General features: G+C 37.8%; 1 protein-coding gene across 9 annotated transcripts in view; it reads right to left on the reverse strand.

The window, feature by feature from the left end:
• THOC2 (THO complex subunit 2) overlaps positions 1-27,171 on the reverse strand; it is a 134,029-nt gene that overhangs the window by 33,633 nt on the left and 73,225 nt on the right. For all 9 annotated transcript variants that reach the window (XR_008675688.2, XR_010132507.1, XR_010132508.1 and 6 more), the window contains exons 13-20: positions 11,490-11,531; positions 10,935-11,065; positions 10,731-10,832; positions 6,678-6,762; positions 5,046-5,139; positions 4,155-4,235; positions 2,191-2,287; positions 63-180 (exon numbers count right to left, since the gene is read on the reverse strand). Coding sequence is in view for 6 of the 9 variants with exons in the window: in XM_019019537.4 (XP_018875082.1) it covers positions 63-180; positions 2,191-2,287; positions 4,155-4,235; positions 5,046-5,139; positions 6,678-6,762; positions 10,731-10,832; positions 10,935-11,065; positions 11,490-11,531 (750 nt within the window). In the remaining 3 variants the exon portion in view is untranslated. The remainder of the gene's footprint in view (positions 1-62; positions 181-2,190; positions 2,288-4,154; positions 4,236-5,045; positions 5,140-6,677; positions 6,763-10,730; positions 10,833-10,934; positions 11,066-11,489; positions 11,532-27,171) is intronic.

Genomic DNA, 27,171 nt, shown 5'->3' on the forward strand with positions numbered 1-27,171 from the left:
TACTATGACCGTGCATACATCATGAATTTTAAAAGTTGATGAACAAAAATAGCAATTCTTACCTCAGCTTTTAGCTGCTCTCCACCAGTCATAGCCTCTAGTTGCTCCATTGTCATTTCCTCTGTAATTTCTATTCCTGCCATTTTTTGTACCACTTCTTTCAATATAAGCAGGTCAAAACTATTCAAAAAGAAAAAAGAAACAGTCTATAGTTAGAACTTCAAATATAAAAGTAACAATGTATTGTAATTAATATACTGAGAAACCCTAAATTATTTGTATATAAATATGGGGGAAGGGGCTGAAGCAGTTTTTAACTGCATTCCTAGAACTATATTGACAAATACTTGGTGCGTAAGTTTATTTTAACTTTTACTTGGAAATAATTGCAAATTTACAGATAGGATGGAAAAATAACAACAGTACAAAGCTCACCCATATATCCTTTACCTCAACTTCACCTGGTAACATTTTTACTCCTGCTTGATTATTTGCATTTTCTCTCCCTCTCTGGAGCCCCTCTCTACATACATAGTCACACACTCAATTTTTTAATCATTTGAGGGAAAATTATTTACATCATGGCCTTTTACCCCTAAAATTTCTAAGACTGAATTTCCTAAGAGAGCTATTCTCTTAAATAACCACAGCACAGTTATCAATTTTAGTACATGTAACGCTGATACAATACTTCAATCTACCATTCATATTTCATTTTATCAGTTGACCCAATAAAGTCCTTCATAGCATTTTTTCTCCTCCAATACAGGATGGCCAAAATGTTTTTGATGGTATAGAGCCATTTCTAAATGATCCATTTACTAAACAGGGACAAAGATGTAGCATGGTCACATATACTTGGAAGCGAGGCAGGGAAGGAAGGAAAAAAAGAAGTTCTAAGTTGTGGTATCTGAGCCAAAGATGACAATTTAGTGGCCAGCCCAGAGCACATTTCAGTAATGTGCCAACAGTTATGCTTTTTAATCTTCAAAGTTTAGGACTACCAATGGAAATAATACCTTATGTCCTCTAAGATCTTCTTTAATTAATCTAAACAAAGTAAAAACATTCTTTCCTAAAACATACAGATGTTTTTCCAAGCGTAAAGTCAGACATACCCAAGACACAAGCTAACAGACGAAAGAACCATTTTCTAAGATTCTTATTAAGTGTTTGTTCTCTCAACTTGCCTTGCTTTCCTTAGTTTTGTTTGTTTTTTTTAAAGAAAGCCCTCATGAAAACTAGTATATAAGTACCAATGAAACAGTTTATTTTTTTCTTTAAACTATGTTTTAATTAGATGGTCACAAAAACTGTATTCACAGTACAGAAAGCTGAGTTATAGATTAAAAAATGATATATGTTCTCCTGGCCTATAGACAAAGAAGAATAAAAATATATAGAAATGGCAGAGAGATGAGCATAAGGGATGTGCCCATAAAATCATAAGTTTAAAGTTTTTTTAAGTTTTCCCTAAGCCAAAATAAGAATCTGTCAATAATTACTTAGGTAATACTTGTTTGGAACACCAAGTAGCTTTTAATTTTTTGTTTGTTTGCTTTCTACCAGAAAGCTTCTGAAAACAATTCAGGTTCTTTGATTCTAGTCAGTTTACTTCTCATGAGGTTTAATACACATACATACTAATTCAAACTCTAAGCACTGATATTGACCCAAAATAAAATAAACTTCAGTATTTATAAAGAAAAAAGGACATTGTCCAAAAGGTATGAAAGCCTTATGTATCTCTAAAACTCAAATTCAAAAATTATGCTTTAAAGGTATTATATACACCCTCAAGATAAACAAGTTCCTACCAGATGTTCAATGTGATACAGGTCAATTACTGCATACTGACCTAGTGCAGTATGTTTTGTTATACGAAGATATACAATATATCATATTAGCCATTTACTCAAAAGCCTAATAGGCAGTCAAAATAACTGAAAGTATCTTTTTAGTGCATTAACATATATAGCCAAATAGTACATTTATTCATGAAAAAAGGTGTCTATTTATGTATTAAGTTATCATTTAACTAAAGAATTTTATGTAAATAAGTGAGCAACTATTCTACTTGAGCCTACAACCAACAAGTAAGTAGTCTTTCGGGATAACAGGAGTCTCAACAACCCCAAACCACCAAAAGTACTCTATTGAATTTCGTTATGTATAATTTGCTATGAATACCTTTTGCCCGCCTTTAGCTGATTGGCAACATACTGAAGAAGACCGGCAAGATCAATTGGATATTTACGAAAAACTGCACCACAGAAACTAGCCAGACCTATATAAAATAAAAAAAGAGTAAAAACAACTCATAAAACAAAATGCACAAGTATCATTTCAACTAAACCTCTAAAACAAAATGAGGTAGCAATAATTGTATTGCTGATGCTGTTGAATGGAGCTTCATAATAATAACAATAACCAATATTTATTGAGCATACATATGTCAAGCACTGTACCAAGCACTTTATAATGATTATCTCATTTAATCCTTGCAACTATTATCCTAGGTTGCTATAACCTCTTGATGAGGCAAATTCAGAACAGATATGTCATGTAACTTGCTCATGGTCACGTAGTACAAAGTAGAGCAGTAAGTCAAATCTTTGCAGCCTGATTCCAGAGTCTGTGAAACTAAGATATAACAAAATCTTGCAGATCACTCAGTAAACTTGAATAAATGACAAAACGCCAGCCCCTGAATGTGAGTCAAGAAAAGAAAAATCTCTTTTTATCTTGGAACATGCTACTAGTTGTGGAGGTGCAAGAAGATAAAGTATTACCAGACCTAGAACCAGACAAGAGACCAATTTTAACCAATGGTCCTTATCATACCATGAATAGGGAGGAGACCCCAGCCAATACAAGAGTAGGAGATTCAAGTAAAGTCAAGTGCTCTGCAGCCTATTCCACAACTATTTGCTAGGCACCTAAATGATATTGGACAAAACACAAGCCCTGCCCTCAAGGAGCTGAGTCTAGTGGAAGATACAGAAAAGTAAACAAATAACTATGATGAGCAAAAGGCTCCATGGGAATATAAAAGAGGAGCGCCCAATTCAGACTTGTGGGTGGGAGCATTAACAGAAAAAGCTTTCCAGAGGAAGTGACCTCTAAGCTGAAATCTAATGAATAAACAGAACATGGAGTGGGCCATGAAGGGTATTCCAAGTCAAGTGAATAATGGGCAAAAGTTCATGGAAAGTACAAGAAGTTCAGTATTAATGGAATCTAGAATATCGGGAAGCAGGGAAAAGATGAGGCTAGAACAGTGCAAAAGGACCTGATTTCAAAAGAACTTACTTGTATGACTTATTAAACATTTCGGACTTTAAAGGACAATGGGGAGCCACTGCAAGATTCCGCTATCAGATACAATAAGTTGAAAGAAAAGGAACTGGCTGCTAGAAACCAAAGGTACAAGAATTAAAAAGAAATATGGTTAGTTTTTTTGGTTAAACTAAGTCAAGTTTTTGTTCTTTTAAGATGACTGGAACCTCAGGATGGAATGGGAAGAAATGAGACTAGATCCCTTACGATCAACTCCTATAAAATAATGTTAGTTAAAAAGGAGATTTTTGGCTAGGCATGGTGGTTCATGCCTGTAATCCCAGCACTTTGGGAGCCGAGGTGGGCGGATCACTTGAGGTCAGGAGTTCAAGACCAGCCTGGCCAACATGGTGAAACCCTGCCTCTAACGAAAATACAAAAATTAGCTGGGCGTGGTGGCGCGTGCCTGTAATCCCAGCTACTCAGGAGGCTGAGGCAGGAGAATTGCTAGAACCTGGGAGGCGGAGACTACAGTGAGTCGAGATTACGCCACTGCACTCCAGCCTGGATGACAGAGCGAGACTCCATCTCAAAAAAAAAAATAAAATAAAAAGAAGGAGATTTCACCTCCCCAGTAATGCTTACCCAAATTCTATCACAGTCAATAATGGTCTCTTAAGTTAGGAAAATAAATAAGTACCATATCAACCTCCTTACATAGCCAAGGGCTCTGTAGAACAAACTCAGTAGCTAGATATTCTCAGCAACTCTTAACAAATAGGCTTCTAAAAGTCTCTAAGCATCGGTAATAAAATGCATAACATGGCAGTTACCACAGATAGTAATTTCATCTTTGGAAAAATAAAAATACTTACTCTGAAGCCAGCTTGAGATGGTTGTGTCATCATGTTTCATTCTTTCCTTTTCTGGATTAGCTAAAGCTTCAATGATACAATCTTTCATACATTAAGAAAAAACTAAGTCATTACATCTCTAATAAAGACCCTTAAAACATAAATATGCCACATCATAGGGGCAAAATTGTTGGTCATTACAAATTATTTTTCTTGTTTTCCAAGACCAGGGATGTTGCTAAAACTAATTATTGAAAAATACACTTACTGTAGTACCAACATTTCTTCTTTAGCCTACTTTCCATCTTTCAGCAATCAAGATAGATTCCATCAATATCAAGATGTTTGGTAAGCCAACTGGGTGCAGTGGCTCATGCCTGTAATCCCAGCACTTTGGGAGGCCAAGGTGGGTGGATCACTTGAGGTCAGGAATTCAAGATCACCCTGGCCAACCTAGTGAAATCCCACCTCTACTAAAAACAAGGAAATTAGCCAGGTGTGGTAGCACACGCCTGTAATCCCAGCTACTTGGGAAGCTGAGGCAAGAGACTCACTTGAACCCAGGAGGCGGAGGTTGCAATGAGCCGAGACAGTGCCTCTGCATTCCAGCCTGGGAGACAGAGCAAAAGTCTGTCTCACAAAAAAAAAAAAAAAAAGTTGGTAAGCCTAACATGTCTCCCTTTATACAACACAAAGACACACATGCGCACACACACACACTCTCTCTCTCTCTCTCACACACACACACACACACACACACACACACACACACACAATTGACTGACCAAACTTCAGATCAGCCACCTGAATCAACCTCAGATGGTTACTAAAGGAAAATAGAATGAAAATAAAACGTTTACCATATGATCTATTAAATATGAAATCTACATATTACTTCACTTGAAAGGATACAGGCCAAGACATCATAATTCAATGAAGTGAGGTATTTCAATGAATCTACTACAGGTGTTATTAAGTTATCATACTTCTGTATTTGTGACAAGATCTGGAAAACAGCAACAAACAATAGAAGGCATTAACTGATCAAAGGATTTCTACTGTGCCAACTAAGTAATGGCTACACTTTCTATTTTTCAAAAGAAATAATGCTTATAATTAAAGTGGTTTCCTATATAAATATTTAATAAAGTAGTTTCTATATAAATATTTCATATTTACATAGAAATTACTATTTTATCACTGCCTTAGAGAATATTTTCTTAGGCTACATTTTTCAGTTAGAAAATAATTCCAATTCTATAAAAAATGACAGTGGTAATCTGACTGGAACTGCAATGAATCTGTAGATTCCTTTGGGCGGTATGGACATTTTAACTACATTGATTCTTCCTATCCAAGAGCATGGAATGTCTTTCCATTTGCTTGTATCATCTATGATTTCTTTCAACAGTGTTCTATAGTTCTAGTAGAAATCTTTCACCTCCTTGGTTAGATGTATCTCTTGGTACTTTTTTTGTGGCTATTGTAAATGGGATTGTGCTCTTGATTTGGTTTTCAGCTTGAACATTATTGGTACATAGAAATGCTACTGATTTTTGTATGTTGATTTTGTATCCTGAAACTTTACTATGGGTACACACGGACATAAAGATAGAAAGACACTGGGGACTCTAAAAGTTAAGTGGGGTGGGGCAAGGTTTGAAAAACTACCTATTGGGTACTATGCTCACTATTTGGGTGAGGAGTTCAATAGAAACCCAAACTTCAGCATTATGCAATACATCCATGTAATAAACCTGCACATGTACCCCTTGCATCTTAAAAAAATTAATTTAAAAAGGAAATAATTCCAGGCCTAAAGCTGAATTTTGGAATGAAAGAGTCTAGTCTCTCTCATATGTTTTAGATATCTCTAAATATTGGCCAGGTGTGGTGGCTCACGCCTATAATCCTAGCACTTTGGGAGGTCGAGGTGGATGGATTCCCTGAGGTCAGGAGCTCAAGACCAGCCTGGCCAACATGGTGAAACCACATCTCTACTAAAAATACAAAAAATTAGCCAAGTACAGTGGCATGCTCCTGTAATCCCAGCTACTTGGGAGGCTGAGGCAGGAGAATCACTTGAACCCAGGAGGCAGAGGTTGCAGTGAGCCAAGATCGGGTGACTGCACTCCAGCCTGGGCAATAGAGCAAGACTTCATCTCAAAAATAAATAAATAAATAAATAAATAAATAAATAAATAAATAAATAAATATTGCAGTGATAGTATTACATATAAATCACAATGAAATGTTATTTGAATGTTTCTAAAAGCTAAAATCAAGTAATATCTCCAGAAATCAAAATGTGGTATACAAAATAACATTATATATACAAAATAACTATTATATTGCCTATAATAGTAGCACTGTTACATATTACTATTAAAATAGATCAATGTGTTAAATATATTGTGTAGTAATTTTGTTTTTAGCATAACCTTACAATGTTTCATTTTCTAACATCATTCTATTTCCACTTGCACTGATTTAAAGGCAACAGAAAGAAAAATCCCTTAAAATAATATTAACCTCAAAACATACATAATCAAACAAAATGGTTGGATTGCTGTGGCTCAACTTCCCAATTTGTCTTCCAGAAGGCTTCACATTTTCCTTGGTTAGGCGCCTACGGAGGAAGAAAAAGGTGGCAGGGATCATCTTAAGTAACATTCCTTGTAATGTTGATAGCTTTGTTACATCATCGTGGGGGAAAAAGCAATTATTCCCCAAATATCCAAAATAGATTCATGTAAACAACTACATTCATCACATCCTTTATGGTAGGATTTGGGCTATTTTGGTTAGGGATTCTCTCAGAGGATATTAAGATTTTATATTAAATGCTTAACATTTATAAAATACACATTTCCACTTTATAGTAATAGTCTAATAATCAGTAAAACTCTTAATGTACTCTACAAGTACATAAAACTCTTCTTACAAAGAATCAAAATTATTTCAGATTTAGGAGGACTCATCAGTTTAGGGATTAAGATATCAAATTTGGTGTCATGCAATGAAATGTCTCGTGCCATCTGGCTCAGTGACTCTAACAGAGTTACTGTGTTATCTGTAAAGTTATGTAACTTTACTCCCTCAATATGTAAAGTTATCTGCTTTTCATATTCAAGGTAAACAATATTTTGAAACTAAATTCTACTCCTTTCCTTCCTCTTTATTTCTTCCTTTGCTCATTATCCTTTTGCCAGCATTCTGCAAATTTTATCTATGAATTCTTACAGTTCAAAACAATTATTACACAGAATCTTAAATGCCTCTCCTGAGATTATTACATAATAAATCTAGAGACTTCAAAAGGCTACAAGTGACAGGAAGGAAGCTTTCTAGGATGAAAATATAATGAAGTAAATTATGAATTCAGTTTATAATTCAGGAGATGTGACCATTCTCCAAGTGACGAACTTGCTTTAATTAATTTCTCATGACAAAACTGGCCCCATCAATCAAAACTGTTTCATCAACTGTTTCCCTTTCCAATTCTCCATATCCCAGTTTTTGTTTCATAGAAAAGAGAGACCATTAGTTTTAAAAGTTAGCTATACAGTATTTTGTTCAAATTTCCAACTTACCACTACCTGTCCCTATTTCTAACCCCAATATTTCAGGTGCCTCCCTCTACTTGCCAAGACCAACCCCTCCTCTCTCTGTTTTTCATTCCATTCCCTTCTGCCTCCATCACCCTGGAGGGACAAACAAACAAAAATTAAAGAAATATTTTCTTGTCTTTGTCTTCCCCTCAAACTACCAGTGTCTGGCATATGGAACACAATAAACATTTGTAGAAAGAATTACTAAATGCCCTATAGCAAGCTCATGTTTTAAATAGTATTCAAAACTCATGAAATTCTACAAGTAATAAATTAATACATTATATGCTCAATGTAAAAACTTCAAACAGTAACAAAATCATATTGTTTAAGCCTGGTAAAATAGTTATAGCTTACAAATATAACAAAAATCCAAGTATATTAAAAATTCTGCACATACTATTCTGTAGTAAATTTTATTTTTATTCATTCATTCATATTAATGCCTATGATGACAGTCAAAGTACTAAGCATTAGAAATACAAGGAAGATTGTGTCTCAGCCTTTTGGCTAAGGTCAGTGTAGAAATATAAGGATGAAGCCGGGTGCAGTGGCTCACGCCTGTAATCCCACCACTTTGGGAGGCCAAGGCGGGTGAATCACAAGGTCAGGAGTTCGAGACCAGCCTGGCCAACATGGTGAAACCCCGTCTCTACTAAAAATACAAAAAATTAGCTGGACGTGGTGGCAGGCGCCTGTAATCCCAACTACTTGGGAGGCTGAGGCAGGATAATCGCTTGAACCCAGGAGACGGAGGTTGCAGTGAGCCAAGATCGTGCCACTGCAGCACTCCAGCCCGGGCAACGGTGCAAAACTCCATCTCCCAAAAAAAAAAAAAAAAAGAGAAATACAAGGATGAATAACAGAGTAACAGTTCCTGCTCTCAAGCCTGGTCCAGTGAAGGAGACAGATTTAAATTCATTTATTAAATTTCAATATTCTAAAAAAGAGCAATCGACAGAACAGTACTTATATGCTATTGATAATATAAAAGGTGGCTGGGGTGTGGTAGCTCACGTCTGTAACTCCAGCGCTGGGAGGTCAAGGTGGGAGGATCACTTGAGGCCAGGAGTTCAAGACCAGCCTGGGCAACATAGTGAGGTCCCATTTTTACAAAGAAAAACAATATTAATATAATAATAATATAAGAGGGGGATAATATATATTGTATTGGCTTGCATATACATAAGAATATATGGAAGGATAAATAAGAGACTAAACAGTGGTTACTTTTCCTTGGGGGGAAGAACTGAGTAGATGGAGGATGGGGTGAGACTTTTTGCTGTATGTATACCTTTTATATTTACTGAAACTTAAACCATGTAAACACATAAAACTATTCAAAACATTAGATAATTAAAAACAGAAAAACAATCATAGCAATGTACCTAGAGGTATGATAACATTATATGCTAAAGAATAGTGATGGAAATAAAGATTGATTGTGTCTGGCAGTTTATGCTAGGGAAGCCTTCACTGGAAGTAACAGTGGAGCTCACTCTCCAAGAATGAGGTCACCAGATGGAAAGGGGGAAAGTAAGGTAAGGGAAAACCTGTACAAACAGAGGGAACAAAAAGTATATACAGGGGAAGAGAAGCTAAGGAGAGAGTGGTACATTTAGGAGAACATAAGTAGGCTCAGTACATCTGGAAGTAGAATGGGCAGGAAAGGAGGTTGGATGCAGGGAGGGACAAACCATGGAGGACCTCTTATTTATATCACCATGCCATAAAGCTTAACATATACCTTCAGGTAAAGTCAGTCACCAAAGGATTTTTAGGTAAGAGAATATACAACTATAATACACCAGATAAAATAACTAAGGTAATAGTGGTAGAGACAGTGGATGAATTCAAGGTATTTAAAAATGCTTAATGTATTATTAAACAATCCATGCAGAGCACTTAGTTTAATGCCTGGCACATACAGTAATAGCTCCCTAAATATTAGCTGCTGTTGTTAAGCTAGAAACTGTACCTGGAGAACTCTTAAGTCCAGAAACTCTTTCAGATCTAATATCAACTCCTGCCAAACAAAACTCCCCCAAGTGAAATCATTTAGTCTCATCTATCCTCCCATAGCACTTTATTCATACTGTCTAACAGCACCTATTATACTAGGTTGTTTCAATATAATCCATAGGTTCACAGGAAAAAAAAAAACCAACTAGATTGTGATCATGCACACACCTGTTTTCCCAATAGGCTGTGACCAGAAACAATATCACTGGGCAAGGACAACATTTAACAGACATTACACACTGTTAAATCTAAATAAACTGAGAACGAACTACTTTTAATTAGAATAACCATACCACTGCCATGAATTTAAAAAAGGAATGACAACTGACAATAGCCTCGTTGAAAACACTTGCAATACAGCAATATAATTAAGCATCTAAACTAATACTAATCTGAAGTACATGATTTTCATAATTAAACTTCAAATAATCTACTGGGAAGTAGAACATCACTCATGTTTTTAATGATATGAAAATAAAAGTGTACAAACTTTTTTAAAAAAGAAATTTCTCAAAAGTTGACTCCCTATGGAGATAGTTCTGGATAATTTCATTAGTTCTTCCTAACAGATTAAAAAAATTTATTATGGTAACTTTCAGCAGTGGAAATTGCTAGAACTTTTACTACCTTGCACAAATCACTAAAGGTAAGCAAAGGCCACAGCAGGCTGTCCTTAAAAAGAAAAAACAAAACCTTCATCCTATAATATGATGCACATATTAAAGAGGATTTCCATTAGATTTTTATCCATATGTAAACACAACAACTATGAAAACATTAACTTGGTAGTCAAAATGAGCTAAAACCACAGTTAACAGTCATTCCATCTGTAGTATATAAATCAGCTATACCATTCACAACACATAGGCTTTCTCAAAACTGAGGCTCAGACAAGCTACCTGAAAGAAAGTAAATTAGATTCAGATAAAATTTAGATTAATATGAAAAATAAATTAAAACTTACTTCATGATATATTTGGCTCTGTCTATTGTTTGAGCTTTAACTTTTACTAAAAGTGGGTGACTGTTATAAGTTTCATTCTTCCACTGGCCATACAGACGATATCTTAAAAAACGATGAGATGAAGAATTAGGAAAAGTTAAACACTTAGAGGTTAATATACTAGAATTATTAATAGTTAAAAACATGAAAATAATATGTATTTACCTATGCTGATATGGAAATGTTTTAAACATTCCCCATAGTTCCTCAGACATACAAGCATTGCAGTCCATCAAAGAAAGAGATGGAAGTAGTACCTGGTCAGTAATGCTAAGCAAACAGCTAAGGATAACTTCCTAAAAGAAAGAAGGAAAAGTTATTTCAGTAAGAGGTCTATATTAATATAACCAACAATAAATTTGTAACAGCCTTGGGAAAATTACCATTTCTTAATAACATAACACACAATATCCCATTCCTCACCCACCCTTTTCACAAAGCTTATTTATGTTTCTCCATCAAAGACATAAAATGGGGTGAGGAAAGGAAAGGGGTAGCAAAGGAATGAGGAACTTTTATCTCTCTTCCTTTTTCAACATCAGGGGAAAAAATGTTAATCTTAAAAGATAACTTTGCATAAGCCGCCAAAAACTATAATCAGCATCTACATTATAAAACAATTACTCATACAGATGATTAAAGCTTGTTCACAGTAAAATTTGTAGTATACTGTAGCAAGACAAACATTAGACACATTATTGGATTTTTCTAGTCTCTTACCGTTTTTTCTTTATCTTCTTGTTTGCTTCCATCAGACTGAAACTACAATTTAAAAAAAGAAATTAATAAAATACAAAAAGGTTAAGATTATGATGTCATAATTAATTTCTAATTTGAAAAAACTTTAACTTGCACATGGTTGTAAATTGTTCTTACTTTTTACAAATATGTAGATTTTAAATATAGCCTGTTCACCTTTTTAAATTTTATCTGTGTCTAACCTTTAAGTCATACTTGACATCCATGAATTTTAAGTGTCAATTTTTATAAACCAATTCTTTTCTCAACCTATCAAACCAAAGCATCCTAAAATTGATCTAAGAATTTATTATAAAAGTGTAGCAAGGGCTGGGCGCGGTGCCTCACGCCTGTAATCCCAGCACTTTGGGAGGCCAACGTGGGCAGATCACCTGAGGTCAGGAGTTCGAGACCAGCCTGGCCAACATGGCGAAACCCCGTCTCTACTAAAAATACAAAAATTAGCCAGGCATGGTGGTGCACATCTGTAGTCCCAGCTACTCAGGAGGCTTAGGCAGGAGAACCACTTGAACCCGGGAGGTGTAGGTTGCAGTGAGCCGAGATCGTGCCATTGCACGCCAGCCTGGACAACAAGAGCAAAAAAAAAAAAAAAAATTGTGGCCAGTACAAAAACTTCATTATAATACATTTGCATTTTTCCATCCAGAGATTATAGTTTTTCTTCTATGGAATTAGTATAATCAAACACTAAAGCAACAAAAATGCAAAAACAAACCCAAAATTAAACGCAAAGAAATTTAAATCTATCTTTTAATTCACCACTCCCAAAGTCCTCACTGAAAGATAAGCCCAAAATACCAGTAACATTACTAACAAAGACAAAACCGTTGCTTAAATTGTACAGACTGAATGAAAAATCCTGGGTCCGTATTATATAAACAATTTGCAGATTTACAGATGAGCCCCTAAAGTGATGTTTGACAAGGATGTCTATTAATTCAAAATGAAACAGTGAATGATACTTGTGTGAATATAAACAGATAGAGGGCTGGCGGAGTCTGTAGAGGCCAAAAAGACAACTGAAGTACTGACAACCAGTGACAATCTAGATTTCTGGCAAGGATTTAGCTCAATATCAAGTGAGAAAGAGGGAAAAGCTAATACGCAGATAACAAGCTTCTTATTTTCTTGGTAGATAAGGGTGTTTTGTGTATGCATACGCTTTCACACTTCAGTAATATAATGGATATTACCACAGGAAAAGTCTAACTGTTATGCTACATTTTCACATAACACTAATTCAGGGTAACTAATGCCATGTTACCTTTATGGGAAAATACATAACACTCAATTTGTTTTTAATTGGCAGGTTAAAAAGGTATGGTTCCTTTCACAGAAATAATTTATTAAGTCAACATATATCCTGGTAAGCAAAGAAGGAACTGGGTTATACAGGAGTGGCCTGGCAGAAAAAAGCCAGATGGTTTGGTTTGGTTTCGGGGTGGTGAGGTAGCACACACATAATTCTGGTGGCACATAGGGTGTACATTGGGAAGCTAAAATACAGGTATCCTGTAACTGGAAAAACTAGGTTTATGGTATATTATGTCGGGGAAAAAGACAGTCAAGCTCCTCCTTTCCTGGTATACTATAATTTAAACAAACCTAATAAAGCGACACACAGTTTTTTTCCCATAGAAATAAAACATTTTCTTATTTACTAAGTTGTCCTAACTCCATTTCTAGGTGACTCATATGAGTTTCAAGCATCTATTCTCTAGATTTCATATCAATTTCAAACATCAATTCTCTAGATTTCATTAAGCAGGAAAATTTGAAAAGGGGAAAGAAATACAAGAAGCAAAATAAAACCATCCAGAAGAGCAGTAAAAGACCTTCCTATCAAAGTCGAATCATAGCAAGAATGTACAAAATTAAATCAAGAAGTACATGCAAATAAAAGCAATTTTCTTTTGTTTGGTAGGAAAATACATTCTACTCCCTTGATACTTTTTCTTTTAGTTTAATTTGCTTTTTAATTCAAAGCAACTGTAAGACTCTCACATAATACTATAAGTTTTATTGAATGCCAGCTAGAAATGGGAGGGAGACAGAAACAGGGAGGGATAACAAGAGACATGCATTCATTCATTCATTCATTCATTCAATGACTAGATTCCAGGCATTGGGAATTCAAATATGAACAGGACAGAGTACTGGCACCTCTTGAAGATCAAAAACTGTACTTGGGCCAGGCACGGGGGCTGACGCCTGTAATCCAAGCACTTTGGGAAGCTGAGGCAGACAGATCATGAGGTCGGGAGTTCGAGACCAGCCTGACCAACATGGTGAAACCCCGTCTCTTCTGAAAATACAAAAAATTAGCTGGGCATGGTGGCACTCGCCTGTAGTCCCAGCTACTCGGGAGGCTGAGGCAGGAGAATCGCTTGAACCCGGGAGGTGGAGGTTGAGGTTGCAGTGAGCCTAGATCACGCCACTGCACTCCAGCCTGAGCAACACAACAAGACTCTGTCTCAAAAAAAAAAAAAAAAAAGATTCTGAAAATGGAAAATAAAACTTGCAGATCTATGAAGATCAAATGGGAAGTTAAAAAAAGCTATATGGATTGTTGAGACCTGGCAAATTGTTTAAATGTAATCAGCCTAACTTCTATGAACTCTCAGAAATCACGGGTTCGGTGGCTGGCAAGATAGCCAAATAGGAACAGCTCCGGTCTGCAGCTCCCAACAAGATCAACGAAGAAGGTGAATGATTTTCGCATTTCCAACTGAGGTACCCGGCTCATCTCAGTGGGACTGGTTAAACAGTGGGTGCAGCCCACAGAGGGCGAGCCAAAGCAGGGTGGGGCATTGCCTTACCTGGGAAGTGCAAGGGGTCGGGGAACTCTCTCCCCTAGCCAAGGGAAGCCATGAAGGACTGTGCAGTGAGGAACAGTGCATTCTGGCCCAGATACTAAGCTTTTCCCACAGTCTTCACAACCCACAGACCAGGAGACTTCCTCTGTGCCTACACTACCAGGGTCCTGGGTTTCAAGCACAAAACTGGGTGGCCGTTTGGGCAGACACTGAGCTAGCTGCCGGAGTTTTCTTTCAAACCCCAGTAGCGCCTGGAACACCAGGCGAGACAGAACCATCCACTCCCCTGGAAAGAGGGCTGAAGCCACAGAGCCAAGTGGTCTAGCTCAGCAGATCCCACCCCCACGGAGCCCGGCAAGCTAAGATGCACCGGCTTGACATTCTCGCTGCCAGCACAGCAGTCTGAAGTCGACCTGGGACGCTGGAGCTCAGCGGGAGGAGGGGCGTCTGCAATTACTGAGGCTTGAGTAGGCGGGTTTTCCCCTCACAGTGTAAACAAAGCTGCTGGGAAGTTCAAACTGAGCAGAGCCCACTGCAGCATCACAAAGCTGGTGTAGCCTGACTGCCTCTCTAAATTCCTCCTCTCTGGGCAGGGCATCTCTGAAAGAAAGGCAGCAGCCCCAGTCAGGGGCTTATAAATAAAACTCCCAACACCCTAGGACAGAGCGCCTTGGGGAAGAGGCGGCTGTGGGCACAGCTTCAGCAGACTTAAACGTTCCTGCCTGCCAGCTCTGAAGAGGGCAGCGGATCTCTCAGCACAGTACTCAAGCTCTGCTAAGGGACAGACTGCCTCCTCAAGTGGGTCCCTGACCCCTGTGCCTCCTGACTGAGAGACACTTCCCAGCAGGGGTCGACAGACACATCATACAGGAGAGCTCTGGCTGGCATCTGGCGGGTGCTCCTCTAGGAGGAAGCTTCCAGAAGAAGGAAAAGACAACAATCTTTGCAGTTCTGCAGCCTCTGCTGGAGCTACCCAGGCAAACAGGGTCTGGAGTGGACCTCCAGCAAACTCCAGCAGACCTGCAGCAGAGGGGCCCGACTATTAGAAGGAAAACTAACTAACAGAAAGGAATAGAGTCAACACCAACAAATAGGATGTCCACACAAAAACCCCATCTGAACGACACAGACCAAAGGTAGATAAATCCATGAAGATGAGAAAAAAACAGCACAAAAAGGCTGAAAATTCCAAAAACCAGAATGCCTCCCCTCCTCCAAAGGATCACAACTCCTCAACAACAAGGGAACAAAACTGGACAAAGAATGAGTTTGAGGAATTGACAAAAGTAGGCTTCAGAAGGTGGGTAATAAGAAATTCCTCCAAGCTAAAGGAGCATGTTCTAACCAAATGCAAGGAAGCTAAGAACCTTGAAAAAAGGTTAGAGAATTGCTAACTAGAATAACCAGTTAAGAGAAGAACATAAATGACCTGATGGAGCTGAAAAATACAGCATGAGAACTTCCTGAAGCATACACAAGTATCAATAGCCGAATCGATCAAGCAGAAGAAAGGATATCAGAGACTGAAGATGAATTTAATGAAACAAAACGTGCAGACAAGATTAGAGAAAAAAGAATGAAAAGGAACAAACAAAGCTTCCAAGAAATATGGGACTATGTGAAAAGACCAAACCTACGTTTGATTGGTGTACCTGAAAGCGACAAAGAGAATGGAACCAAGTTGGAAAACACTCTTCAGGGTATTATCCAGGAAAACTTCTCCAATCTAGCAAGACAGGCCAACATTCAAAATTCAGGAAATACAGAGACCACCACAAAGATACTCCTCGAGAAGAGCAACCCCAAGACACATAATCGTCAGATTCACCAAGGTTGAAACGAAGAAAAAAATGTTAAGGGCAGCCAGAGAGAAAGGTCGGGTTACCCACAAAGGGAAGCCCATCAGACTAACAGCAGATCTCTCAGCAGAAACCTTACAAGCCAGAAGACAGTGGGGGCTAAAAATAAACATTCTTAAAGAAAAGAATTTTCAACCTCGAATTTCATATCCAGCCAAACTAAGCTTTATAAGCGAAGGAGAAATAAAATCCTTTACAGTCAAGCAAATGCTGAGAGATTATGTCACTACCAGGCTGCCTTACAAGAGCTCCTGAAGGAAGCACTAAATATGGAAAGGAAAGACTGAAACCAGCTACTGCAAAAACCTACCAAATTGTAAAGACCATCGACACTATGAAGAAACTGCATCGACTAAAAGGCAAGATAACCAGCTAGCATCATAATGACAGGATCAAATTCACATATAACAATATTAACCTTAAATATAAATGGGCCAAATGCCCCTAAATTAAAAGACATAGACTAGGAAATTGGATAGGGTCAAGACCTATCAGTGTGCTGTATTCAGGAGACCCATCTCACGTGCAAAGACACACACAGGCTCAAAATAAAGGGATGAAGGAAGATTTACCAAGCAAATAGAAAGCAAAAAAAGCAGAGGTTGCAATCCTAGTCTCTGATAAAACAGAAGTTAAAACAACAAAGATCCAAAAAAGACAAAGAGGGGCATTACATAATGGTAAAGGGATCAACATAACAAGAAGAGCTAACTATACTAAATATATATGCGCCCAATACAGGAGCATCCAGATTCATAAAGCAAGTTCTTAGAGACCTACAAAGAGACTTTGGCTGCCACACAATAATAGTGGGAGACTTTAACACCCCACTGTCAATATTAGACAGATCAACGACACAGAAAATTAACAAGGATATTCAGGACTTGAACTCAGCTCTGGACCAAGTGGACCTAATAGACATCTACAGAACTCTCCACCTCAAATCAACAGAATATACATTCTTCTCAGCATCACATCACACTTATTCTAAAATTGAGCACATAATTGGACGTAAAAGACTCCTCAGGACATGCAAAATAATGGAAATCATAACAAACAGTCTCTCGGACCACAGTGCAATCAAATTAGAACTCGGGATTAAGAAAAAGACACACAACTACATGGAAACTGAACAACTTGCTCCTGAATGACTACTGGGTAAACAATGCAATTAAGACAGAAATAAACAAGTTATTTGAAACCAATGAGAACAAAGACAAAATGTACCACAATCTATGGGATGCAGCTAAGGCAGTGTTTAGAGAGAAATTTATAGCACTAAATGCCCACAGGAGAAAGCGGAAAAGATCTAAAATCGACATCCTAACATCACAATTAAAAGAAGTAGAGAAGCAAGAGCAAACAAATTCAAAACCTAGCAGAAGACAAGAAATAACTAAGATCAGAGCAGAACTGAAGGAGATAGAGACACAAAAAACCCTTCAAAATATCACGGAATCCAGAAGCTGGTTTTCTGAAAAGATTAACAAAATAGACTGCTAGCCAGATTAATAAAGAAGAAAAGAGAGAAGAATCAAATAGACACAATAAAAAATTATAAAGGGGATATCACCATTGATCCCACAGAAATACAAACTACCATCAGAGAATACTATAAACACCTCTACGCAAATAAACTAGAAAATCTAGAAGAAATGGATAAATTCCTGGACACATACGCCCCCCCCAAGACTAAACCAGGAAGAAGTGGAATCCCTGAATAGACCAATAACAAGTTCTGAAATTGAGGCAGTAACTAATAATCTACCAACCAAAAAAGGCCCAGGACAAGACGGATTCAAAGCCAAATTCTACCAGAAGTACAAAGAGGAGCTTGTACCATTCTTTCTGAAACTATTCCAAACAATAGAAAAAGAGGGACACCTCCCTAACTCATTTTACGAGGCCAGCATCATCCTGATACCAAAACCTGGCAGACACACAACAAAAAAAGAAAATTTCAGGCCAACATCCCTGATGAACATAGATGCAAAAATCCTCAATAAAATACTGGCAAACTGAATCCAGCAGCACATCAAAAAGCTTATCCACCACAATCAAGTTGGCTTCATCCCGGGGATGCAAGGCTGGTTCAACATAGGCAAATCAATAAACGTAATCCATCACATTAACAGAACCAATGACAAAAACTACCTGATTATCTCAATAGATGCAGAAAAGGCCTTCGATAAAATTCAACACCCCTTCATGCTAAAAACTCTCAATAAACTAGGTATCGATGGAACATATCTCAAAATAATAAGAACTATTTATGACAAACCCACAGCCAATATCATACTGAGTGAGCAAAAGCTGGAAGCATTCCCTTTGAAAACCAGCACAACACAGGGATGCCCTCTCTCACCATTCCTATTCAACATAGTATTGGAAGTTCTGGTCAGGGCAATCAGCCAAGAGAAAGAAATAAAGGGTACTGAAATAGGAAGAGAGGCAGTCAAATTGTCTCTGTTTGCAGATGACATGATTGTATATTTAGAAAACCCCATTGTCTCAGCCCACAATCTCCTTAAGCTGATAAGCAAACTCAGCAAAGTCTCAGGATACAAAATCAATGTGCAAAAATCACAAGCATTCCTATACACCAATAATAGAGAGCCAAATCATGAGTGAACTCCCGTTCACAATTGCTACAGAGAGAATAAAATACCTAGGAATACAGCTTATAAGGGATGTGAAGGACCTCCTCAAGGAGAACTACAAACTACTGCTCAAGGAAATAAGAGAGGACACAAACAAATGGAAAAACATTCCATGCTCATGGGTAGGAAGAATCAACATCGTGAAAATGGCCACACCACCCAAAGTAATTTATAGATTCAATGCTATCCCCATCAAGCTACCAGTGACTTTTTTCAGAGTTAGAAAAAACTACTTTAAATTTCATAAGGAACCAAAAAAGAGCTCGTATACCCAAGACAATCCTAAGCAAAAAGAACAAAGCTGGAGGCATCATGCTACCTGACTTCAAACTATACTACAAGGCTACAGTAACCAAAACAGCATGGTACTGGTACCAAAACAGATACATAGACGACCAATGGAACAGAACAGAGGCCTCAGAAATAACACCACACATCTACAACTATCTGATCTTTGACAAACCTGACAAAAACAAGCAATGGGGAAAGGATCCCCTATTTAATAAATGGTGTTGGAAAACTGGCTAGCCATATGCAGAAAACTGAAACTGGACCCCTTCCTTACACCATATACAACAATTAACTCAAGATGGATTAAAAGACTTAAACATTAAGACCTCAAACCCAAAAAACCCTAGAAGGAAATTTAGGCAATGCCATTTAGGACAAAGGCATGGGCAAAGACTTCATGACTAAAACACCAAAAGCAATGGCAACAAAAGCCAGAATTGACAAATGGGATCTAATTAAACTATTCTGCACAGCAAAAGAAACTATCATCAGAATGAACAAGCAACCTACAGAATGGGAGAAAATTTTTGTAATCTATCCATCTGACAAAGGGCTAATATCCAGAATCTAGAAGGAACTTAAACAAATTTACAAGAAAAAAAAAACCCCCCATCAAAAAGTGGGCGAATGATATGAACAGACACTTCTCAAAAGAAGACATTTATGCAGCCAACAAACATGAAAAAAATGCTCATCATCACTGGTCATTAGAGAAATGCAAATCAAAACCACAATGAGATACCATCTCACACCAGTTAGAATGGTGATCATTAAAAAGTCAGGAAACAACAGATGCTGGCAAGGATGTGGAGAAATGGTAATGCTTTTACACTGTTGTAAATTAGTTCAACCATTGTGGAAGACAGTGTGGCGATTCCTCAAGGATCTAGAACTAGAAATACCATTTGACCCAGCAATCCCATTACTGGGTATATACCCAGAGGATTATAAATCATTCTACTATAAAGACACATGCACACGTATGTTTACTGCAGCACTGTTCACAATAGCAAAGACTTAGAACCCACCCAAATGCCTATCAATGATAGACTGGATAGAGAAAATGTGGCACATATACACCATGGAATACTATGCAGCCACAAAAATGGATGAGTTCATGTCCTTTGCAGGGACGTGGATGAAGCTGGAAACCATCATTCTCAGCAAACTAACACAGGAACAGAAAACCAAACACCGCATGTTCTCATTCGTAAGTGGGAGTTGAACAATTAGAACACAAGGACACAGGGAGGGGAACATCACACACAGGGGTCTGTAGCAGGGTGGGGGGTTAGGGGAGGGATAGCATTAGGAGAAATACCTAATGTAGATGATGGGTTGATGGGTGCAGCAAACCACCACGGCACGTGTATACCTATGTAACAAACATGCACATTCTGCACATGTATCCCAGAACTTAAAGTATAATAATAAAAAAAAAATATATATATATATATACACACACACTTGCCTGTGAGCAACTGAATTTTTAAGTTTGAATAGGCAGAGTGCAGTGGCTCACGCCTGTAATCCCAACACTTTGGGAGGCTGAGACCGTGGATCACGAGGTCAGGAGCTCGAGACCAGCCTGACCAACATGGTGAAACCCCTTCTCTACTAAAAAAAAATGCAAAGATTAGCCAGGCATGGTGGGCGCACCTGTAATCCCAGCTACTCAGGAGGCTGAGACAGGAGAATCGCGTGAACCTAGGAAGCAGAGGTTATGGTGAGCTGAGATTGCGCCACTGCATTCCAGCCTGGGTGACAGAGCTAGACTCCGTCTCAAAAAAAAAAAAAAAAGTTTGAATAAAACTAGCCACAATTATGCCTATATAGGCTATTAGCTGAATGGCCCAAAACAAGTTCCAGAATTGCCCTATAAAGACACAGTAGCTGATCGGGCTGCATAACAGTATAGGACACACAAAAAATATATAGGTTTATAGGTTTATTAGGAGGAGGGTTTTTGGGGAGTCATGGAATAAATGGAAAAGTTGTAGATATAACTAGATAATTTTTTATTACTAATGATCTATTTTTCGTATCCCTGCCCCTTGAACATTTCAAACACTACTCAGGATTATGTCTCAGAAGAGAGAGGAAAAAAACACAAGATTTTTGAAAAGACTGGAACCTGAAACTGTGTGAATTAAAACACTATTTTCAACTTCCTCCTTCTTCTCATTCTTACTACAATTTATTTAGTACTCACTATGTGCCACGTACAGACTAAAACCTTCGCATTTATTTCTTAAAACTACTCTATGAAGAATCTTGGGCTTTAAGCTACATAACCAAGACAGATTTTCAATTTTGAAAACAAATAAGTGGAATGAAGCAGAATCAGACTCCCCCTCCTGTAACAGCTGACAAAAAAACAAAAAGTAGTAAACATCAGCCTCAAAGTTCTAAAGCATTTGGTTTATAAACTATAGTTTTGGAACTACTGGTCTAAGGCACATTCTCCTTGCAATCCAAATTTTTATTATGAAAAATTTCAAATTACATAAAAACTGAAAGGATAGTATACTAAACAGCTATATATACCTACCTGCTAAATTCAACAATTAACATTTTGCCCTTTTTTCGGCAGACCAAAAAAATTTGCAGGCATGACACGTTTCTCAAAATAATTCAGGATGTCTCCTAAGAACAAGGACATGCCTCCATATTAACACAAGATCACTATCTCACCTATTTCCTAATGTCATCTAATACCCAGTCTGGGGTATATTCTGCCTGCCTAATTTCAGGTTTTACTAAGCTTTATTTGTAAATCAATTTAGAGCACTTTGGCTTTTACCAAGGGCCAACGTATGAAATAGCCACATAAACAGTCTTTCTAGACAAATTAATTACCATGGCAGAGTAAAACATAAACACAGAATCTCTCTCCCCTTATTCCTAACACAATAAATAAAATATATTTTATTTATATTTATAAGAATCGCTTGAACCCGGAAGGCGGAGGTTGCAGTGAGCTGAGATTGCACCACTGCACTCTAGCCTGGCGACAAAGCAAGACTCTGTCTCGGAAAAAAAAAAAAAAAAGGAACTTAATGGCCGGGCGCGGTGGCTCATGCCTGTAATCCCAGCACTTTGGGAGGCCGAGGTGGGTAGATCACCTGAGGTCAGGAGTTCCAGACCAGCCTGGCAAACATGGAGAAACCTCGTCTGTACTCAAAGTACAAAAATTAGCTGGGTGTGGTAGTGGACACTTGTAATCCCAGCTACTGAGGAGGCTGAGGCAGGAGAATAGCTTGAACCCGTGAACCCGGGAGGCAGAGGCTGCAGTGAGCAGAGATCATGCCACTGCACTCCAGCCTGGGCAACAAGAGCGAGACTCCGTCTAAAAAAAAAAAGAGAGAGAGAGAGAGAGAGGAACTTATGCTATTTACTTCTAGGAGGGAAAAAGACAAACAAGATTCTGTGACTGGCTGGGTACGGTGTTTGACACCTGTAATCTCAGCACTTTGGGAGGCCAAGGCAGGTGAATCACTCGAGGCCAGGAGTTTTAGACCAGCCTAGCCAACATGGCGAAACCCCGTCTCTACTAAAAATATAAAAAATTAGCCAGGCATGGTGGCACGTGCCTGTAATCACAGCTACTCAGGAGGCTGAGGCATGAGAATTGCTTGAACCCAGAAGGCAGAGGTTGCAGTGAGCCAAGGTCACTCCACTGCACTCCAGCCTGGGTGACAGAGCAAAACTCTGTCTCAAAAAAACAAAGGCGGGGAGCCGGGCATGGTGGCTCACGCCTGTAATTCCAGCACTTTGGGAGGCCGAGGTGGGTAGATCATCTAAGGTCAGGAGTTCAAAACTAGCCTGGCCAACAAGGTGAAACCTCATCTCTACTAAAAATAGAAAAATTAGCTGGGTGTGGTGGCGCATGCTTATAGTCCCAGCTACTAGAGAGGCTAAGGCAGGAGAACTGCTTGAACCCAGGGGGCAGAGGTTGCAGTGAGCCAAGATCATGCCATTGCACTCCAGCCTGGATGACAAAAGCAAAATTCCACCTCAAAAAAAAAGGGCAGGGGCAATATAAGCAGAGATATGGAAATTTTAAGAAAAAATAAAAAAAGAAATCCTACAGATAAAAAACACTGTAACAGAATGAAGAATGCCTTTGATGGCTTATTGGGAGATAATGCGGCTGAGGAAAAAATTCTGAACTTGAGGATATCTCCATAGAAGCCTGCAAAACTGAAAAGCAAAGAGAAAAAAGTCTGATAAAAGGCACAACAGAATATCCAAGAACCGTAGGACTAAAAAACTGTAACATATGCATAATGGAAATAGCAGAAGGAAGAGAAGAAATATTTGAAGCAATGATGACAGAATTTCCCCAAACTAGTATCAGGCACCAAACCACAGATGCAGGAAACTCAGAAAACACCAAGCAAGACAGATGCAAAAAGTAAATAAATAAAAAAAAAAACAAACAAATAAATAAAACAAACAAAAAAACTACACTTGGGCATATCATGTTATAACTACAGAAAATCAAAGAAAAAGAAAAAATCCTAAAAGATGCTGGGTGTGGGGAGAACACCTTGCTTATGGAGAAGCAAGGATAAGAATTTAAAACATTTCTCCTTAGAAACTATGCAAGCAGAGTGGAGTGAAAGATTTAAAGTGTTAAGATAAAAAAAATATAAAAAAAAAAAACCTAGAATTCTGGACCCTGTGAAATTATACTTTAAATGTAAAGGAGAAATAAAGACTTTCTCAGACAAAAACTGAGGGAATTTGTTGCCAGTAGACCTGCCTTGCAAGAAATACTAAGTAAGTTATTTAGAGAGAAAGAATATAGGTCAGAAACTTGGATATATATAAACAAACAAAAAAAGAAACACTGAAGTAAGATTAACTGAAGGTAAAATGTTTATTTTTCTTATGCTTAACTAATATAACAAAAATAACAGTTTGTTCAAAATAATAATAGCAACAATGTATTTGATTACATATGCATATGCGTGTGTGTGTGTGTGTGTGTGTGTGTGTGTGTGTGTGTATAAGCAAATGAATGACTTCAGTGATGCAAGGGTCAGGAGGAAAGAATTAGGATTATGCTGTTATTGTAAGGTACTCACACTACCCATGAAGCAAAATAGTGTGTTTGAAAGTGGACTTGGATCAATTGTAAATGTACATTGCAAACTGTGGGGTAATCACTAAAAAACTTAACCAAAAATGGGCCAGAAAGGGCAGGAAAAGAGTGGAAGACAAAAACAAGAACAAAAAACAGGGGCAAAAACTAAAAAAGAATAAGAAAAATGGTAGATATTAATATTAATCCAAATATATCAATTACTTTGAACACTGATCATCTAAATGCATCAATTAAAATACAAAGACTGTCAGAGTAGATCAAAAACCTAGGTCCACACAAAAACTTGTACAAAGGTGCTTACAGCAGCTTTATTCTTGATTGCCAAAACTTGGAAGCAACCAACACGTCCTTCAGTAGGTGAATGGATAAACTGTGATACATGCAGACAATGAAATATTATTCAGTGCTAAAAAGAAATGAGCTATCAAGCCATGAAAAGACACAGAGGAAACCTAAATGTGTATAATTTTACTAAGTGAAAGAAAACAATCTGAAAAGGCTACATACTATATGATTCCAACTATATGACTTTCTGGAAAAGGCAAAACCATGCAGACAATGAAAAGCTCAGTGGTTGCCAGGGGTTGTGAGGAGAGAGGGATAAATGAGCAGAGCACAGAGGATTTTTTAGGGCAGTGATAATATTCTATACATTTGACGAGATCCCTAGTATGTACAACACAAAGCAAATCCTGATTTAAACTATGGACTTTGGGTGATGTGTCAATGTGGATTCATCCCTGTAACAAATGTACCACTCTGGTGGGAGATGTTGATTACAAGGGAGGCTATGCACATATGGGAACAGGGGCTATATAGCAAATCTTTGTGCCTTCCTCTGGATTTTGCTGTGAACCTAAAACTGCTCTAAAAAATAAAGTCTAAAAAATATATAGGTGCTATCAAAAACATTTGAGTATGTCAGGTGAGCATGTTAGTGCTCTATAATTAAAGAAAATGTTATTATAGCAAAATGTGTCCTTTTACATGAAACAATTCTAGAACCACTACACTCCTCCACGGCTTAAGCCTAGAACAAGAATCCTCAAAGTTTGGTCTTTGGGCCAGGAGCATCAACATCACAGGAGAACTTATTAGAAATGCAAATTCTAAGGTCTCATCTCAAGACCTACTGAATCAAAAACTCCAAGGATGGGGCCCAACAATCTATTTTAACAAGTCCTTGGCCGGGCACAGTGGCTCACGCCTGTAATCCCAGCACTTTGGGAGGCTGAGGCGGGCGGATCACAAGGTCAAGAGATCAAGACCATTCTGGCCAACATGGTGAAACCCCGTCTCTGCTAAAAGTACAAAAATTAGCTGGGCACAGTGGCGCGTGCCTGTAGTCCCAGCTACTTGGGAGGCTGAGGCAGGAGAATTGCTTGAACCCGGGAGGCGGAGGTTGCAGTGAGCCGAGGTTGTGCCACTGCACTCCAGCCTGGCAACAGAGCGAGACTCTGTCTCAAAAAAAACAAAAACAAAAACAAGTCCTCTGGGTGATTACGACGCCTGCTGAAGTTTGAGAATCACTGTACTAGGAGTTAGTCCTATATACTACATACCTCAAATTTAAGAAACATATATACACATAATCAGAGAAATAAATTACAAATAACTATAGGGCTGGAAGATAATTCTGTTAAGTGATATCTGGTATAAGTATATAAGCCTCTTTTTAAAAATATACATAATTTGTATATAAAAGCAACCCTAAGCTTATAAATGAGATTTGTTAAACAAGTGTAATTGTAAATACATTATTTGGAACTAAGGTCATATTCACCCTTTAGAAGCAATCTTAAAAATCCTGCTTGAATTCCAAGCTAGACAACAAAAGCCATTTAAACACAGAACAAATGATTTGTCACAGCAAAATCTTTTATGGGTAAAAATAGATCAAAATTCTAACTCAGATAACTGTAAGGATTCACTTTTCCATCACAAACCTAGTAATGAGAAAACGCAGATTTCTTCTTACACTGGTCTCTATGGTCAAAACTAACATTTTTCTCTTCCCTTCTGCCCTTCATCTCTGCAAGAATAGACTGGAGTTAACGCAGGAACCTGGCACAACTAGGGCAGAACGGGTGTACAGGATGAATGCAATGGAGAAGGCAAGAGGGGAAGTGTGACAGCTCTACCAAGTGTGTATCTTGGTAATAATATTGTATATGGTTATGTACAGGACTTCCATGAGTTGAAGGTTTGGTCTCCTGCTCACAAGTTTAATATTTATAACCAAAGAATTTCAGAACAAGAGATCTGAACATTAAGATTTTCAAGTTAAAAGAGCAGCATTAGGTATGTGAAAGTATGAGGAGAAACAGTCTGTTTATATAGTCTCAAAGTGTTATATCTTCCCACAAGACATATATTAATAACAAAGGTAAAAATAGTAACTGTATAGTGGAGAAACCTGGCAGAGATCATCTTAACCAAATGATAAAGTTAACATCACCAGCAATCGAACAAAGTGACTTCACATGCACCTGATATGATGCACTGGAAAAAAATACAGCCCTTTTGTTTCTTGAGCAGGCACTAGCTAACATGAATCATCCTTTTCAGACAATAAAAATCAAGAGTGAAACATTATTATACTTCCCTTTCTAAATTTCTTTAAATTTTTTACTGGTACAAATATTTGTACATATTTGTGGGGTACATGTGATAATTTGTTACAAGCAATCCCATTACTGGATATTTAACCAAAGGAAAAGTAATCAATATATCAAAAGAATATCTGCACTCTCATGTTTATTACAACATTACTCACAACAGCAAAGCTATGGAATCAACCTGTTAAGTGCCCATCAACTGATGAATGAATAAAGAAAATGTGGTATATATATATATACAATGGAATACTATTCAGCCATAAAAAAGAATGAAATCATATCATTT

Source organism: Gorilla gorilla, chromosome X, assembly GCF_029281585.2.
Source record: "Gorilla gorilla gorilla isolate KB3781 chromosome X, NHGRI_mGorGor1-v2.1_pri, whole genome shotgun sequence".
NCBI lineage: Eukaryota > Metazoa > Chordata > Mammalia > Primates > Hominidae > Gorilla > Gorilla gorilla.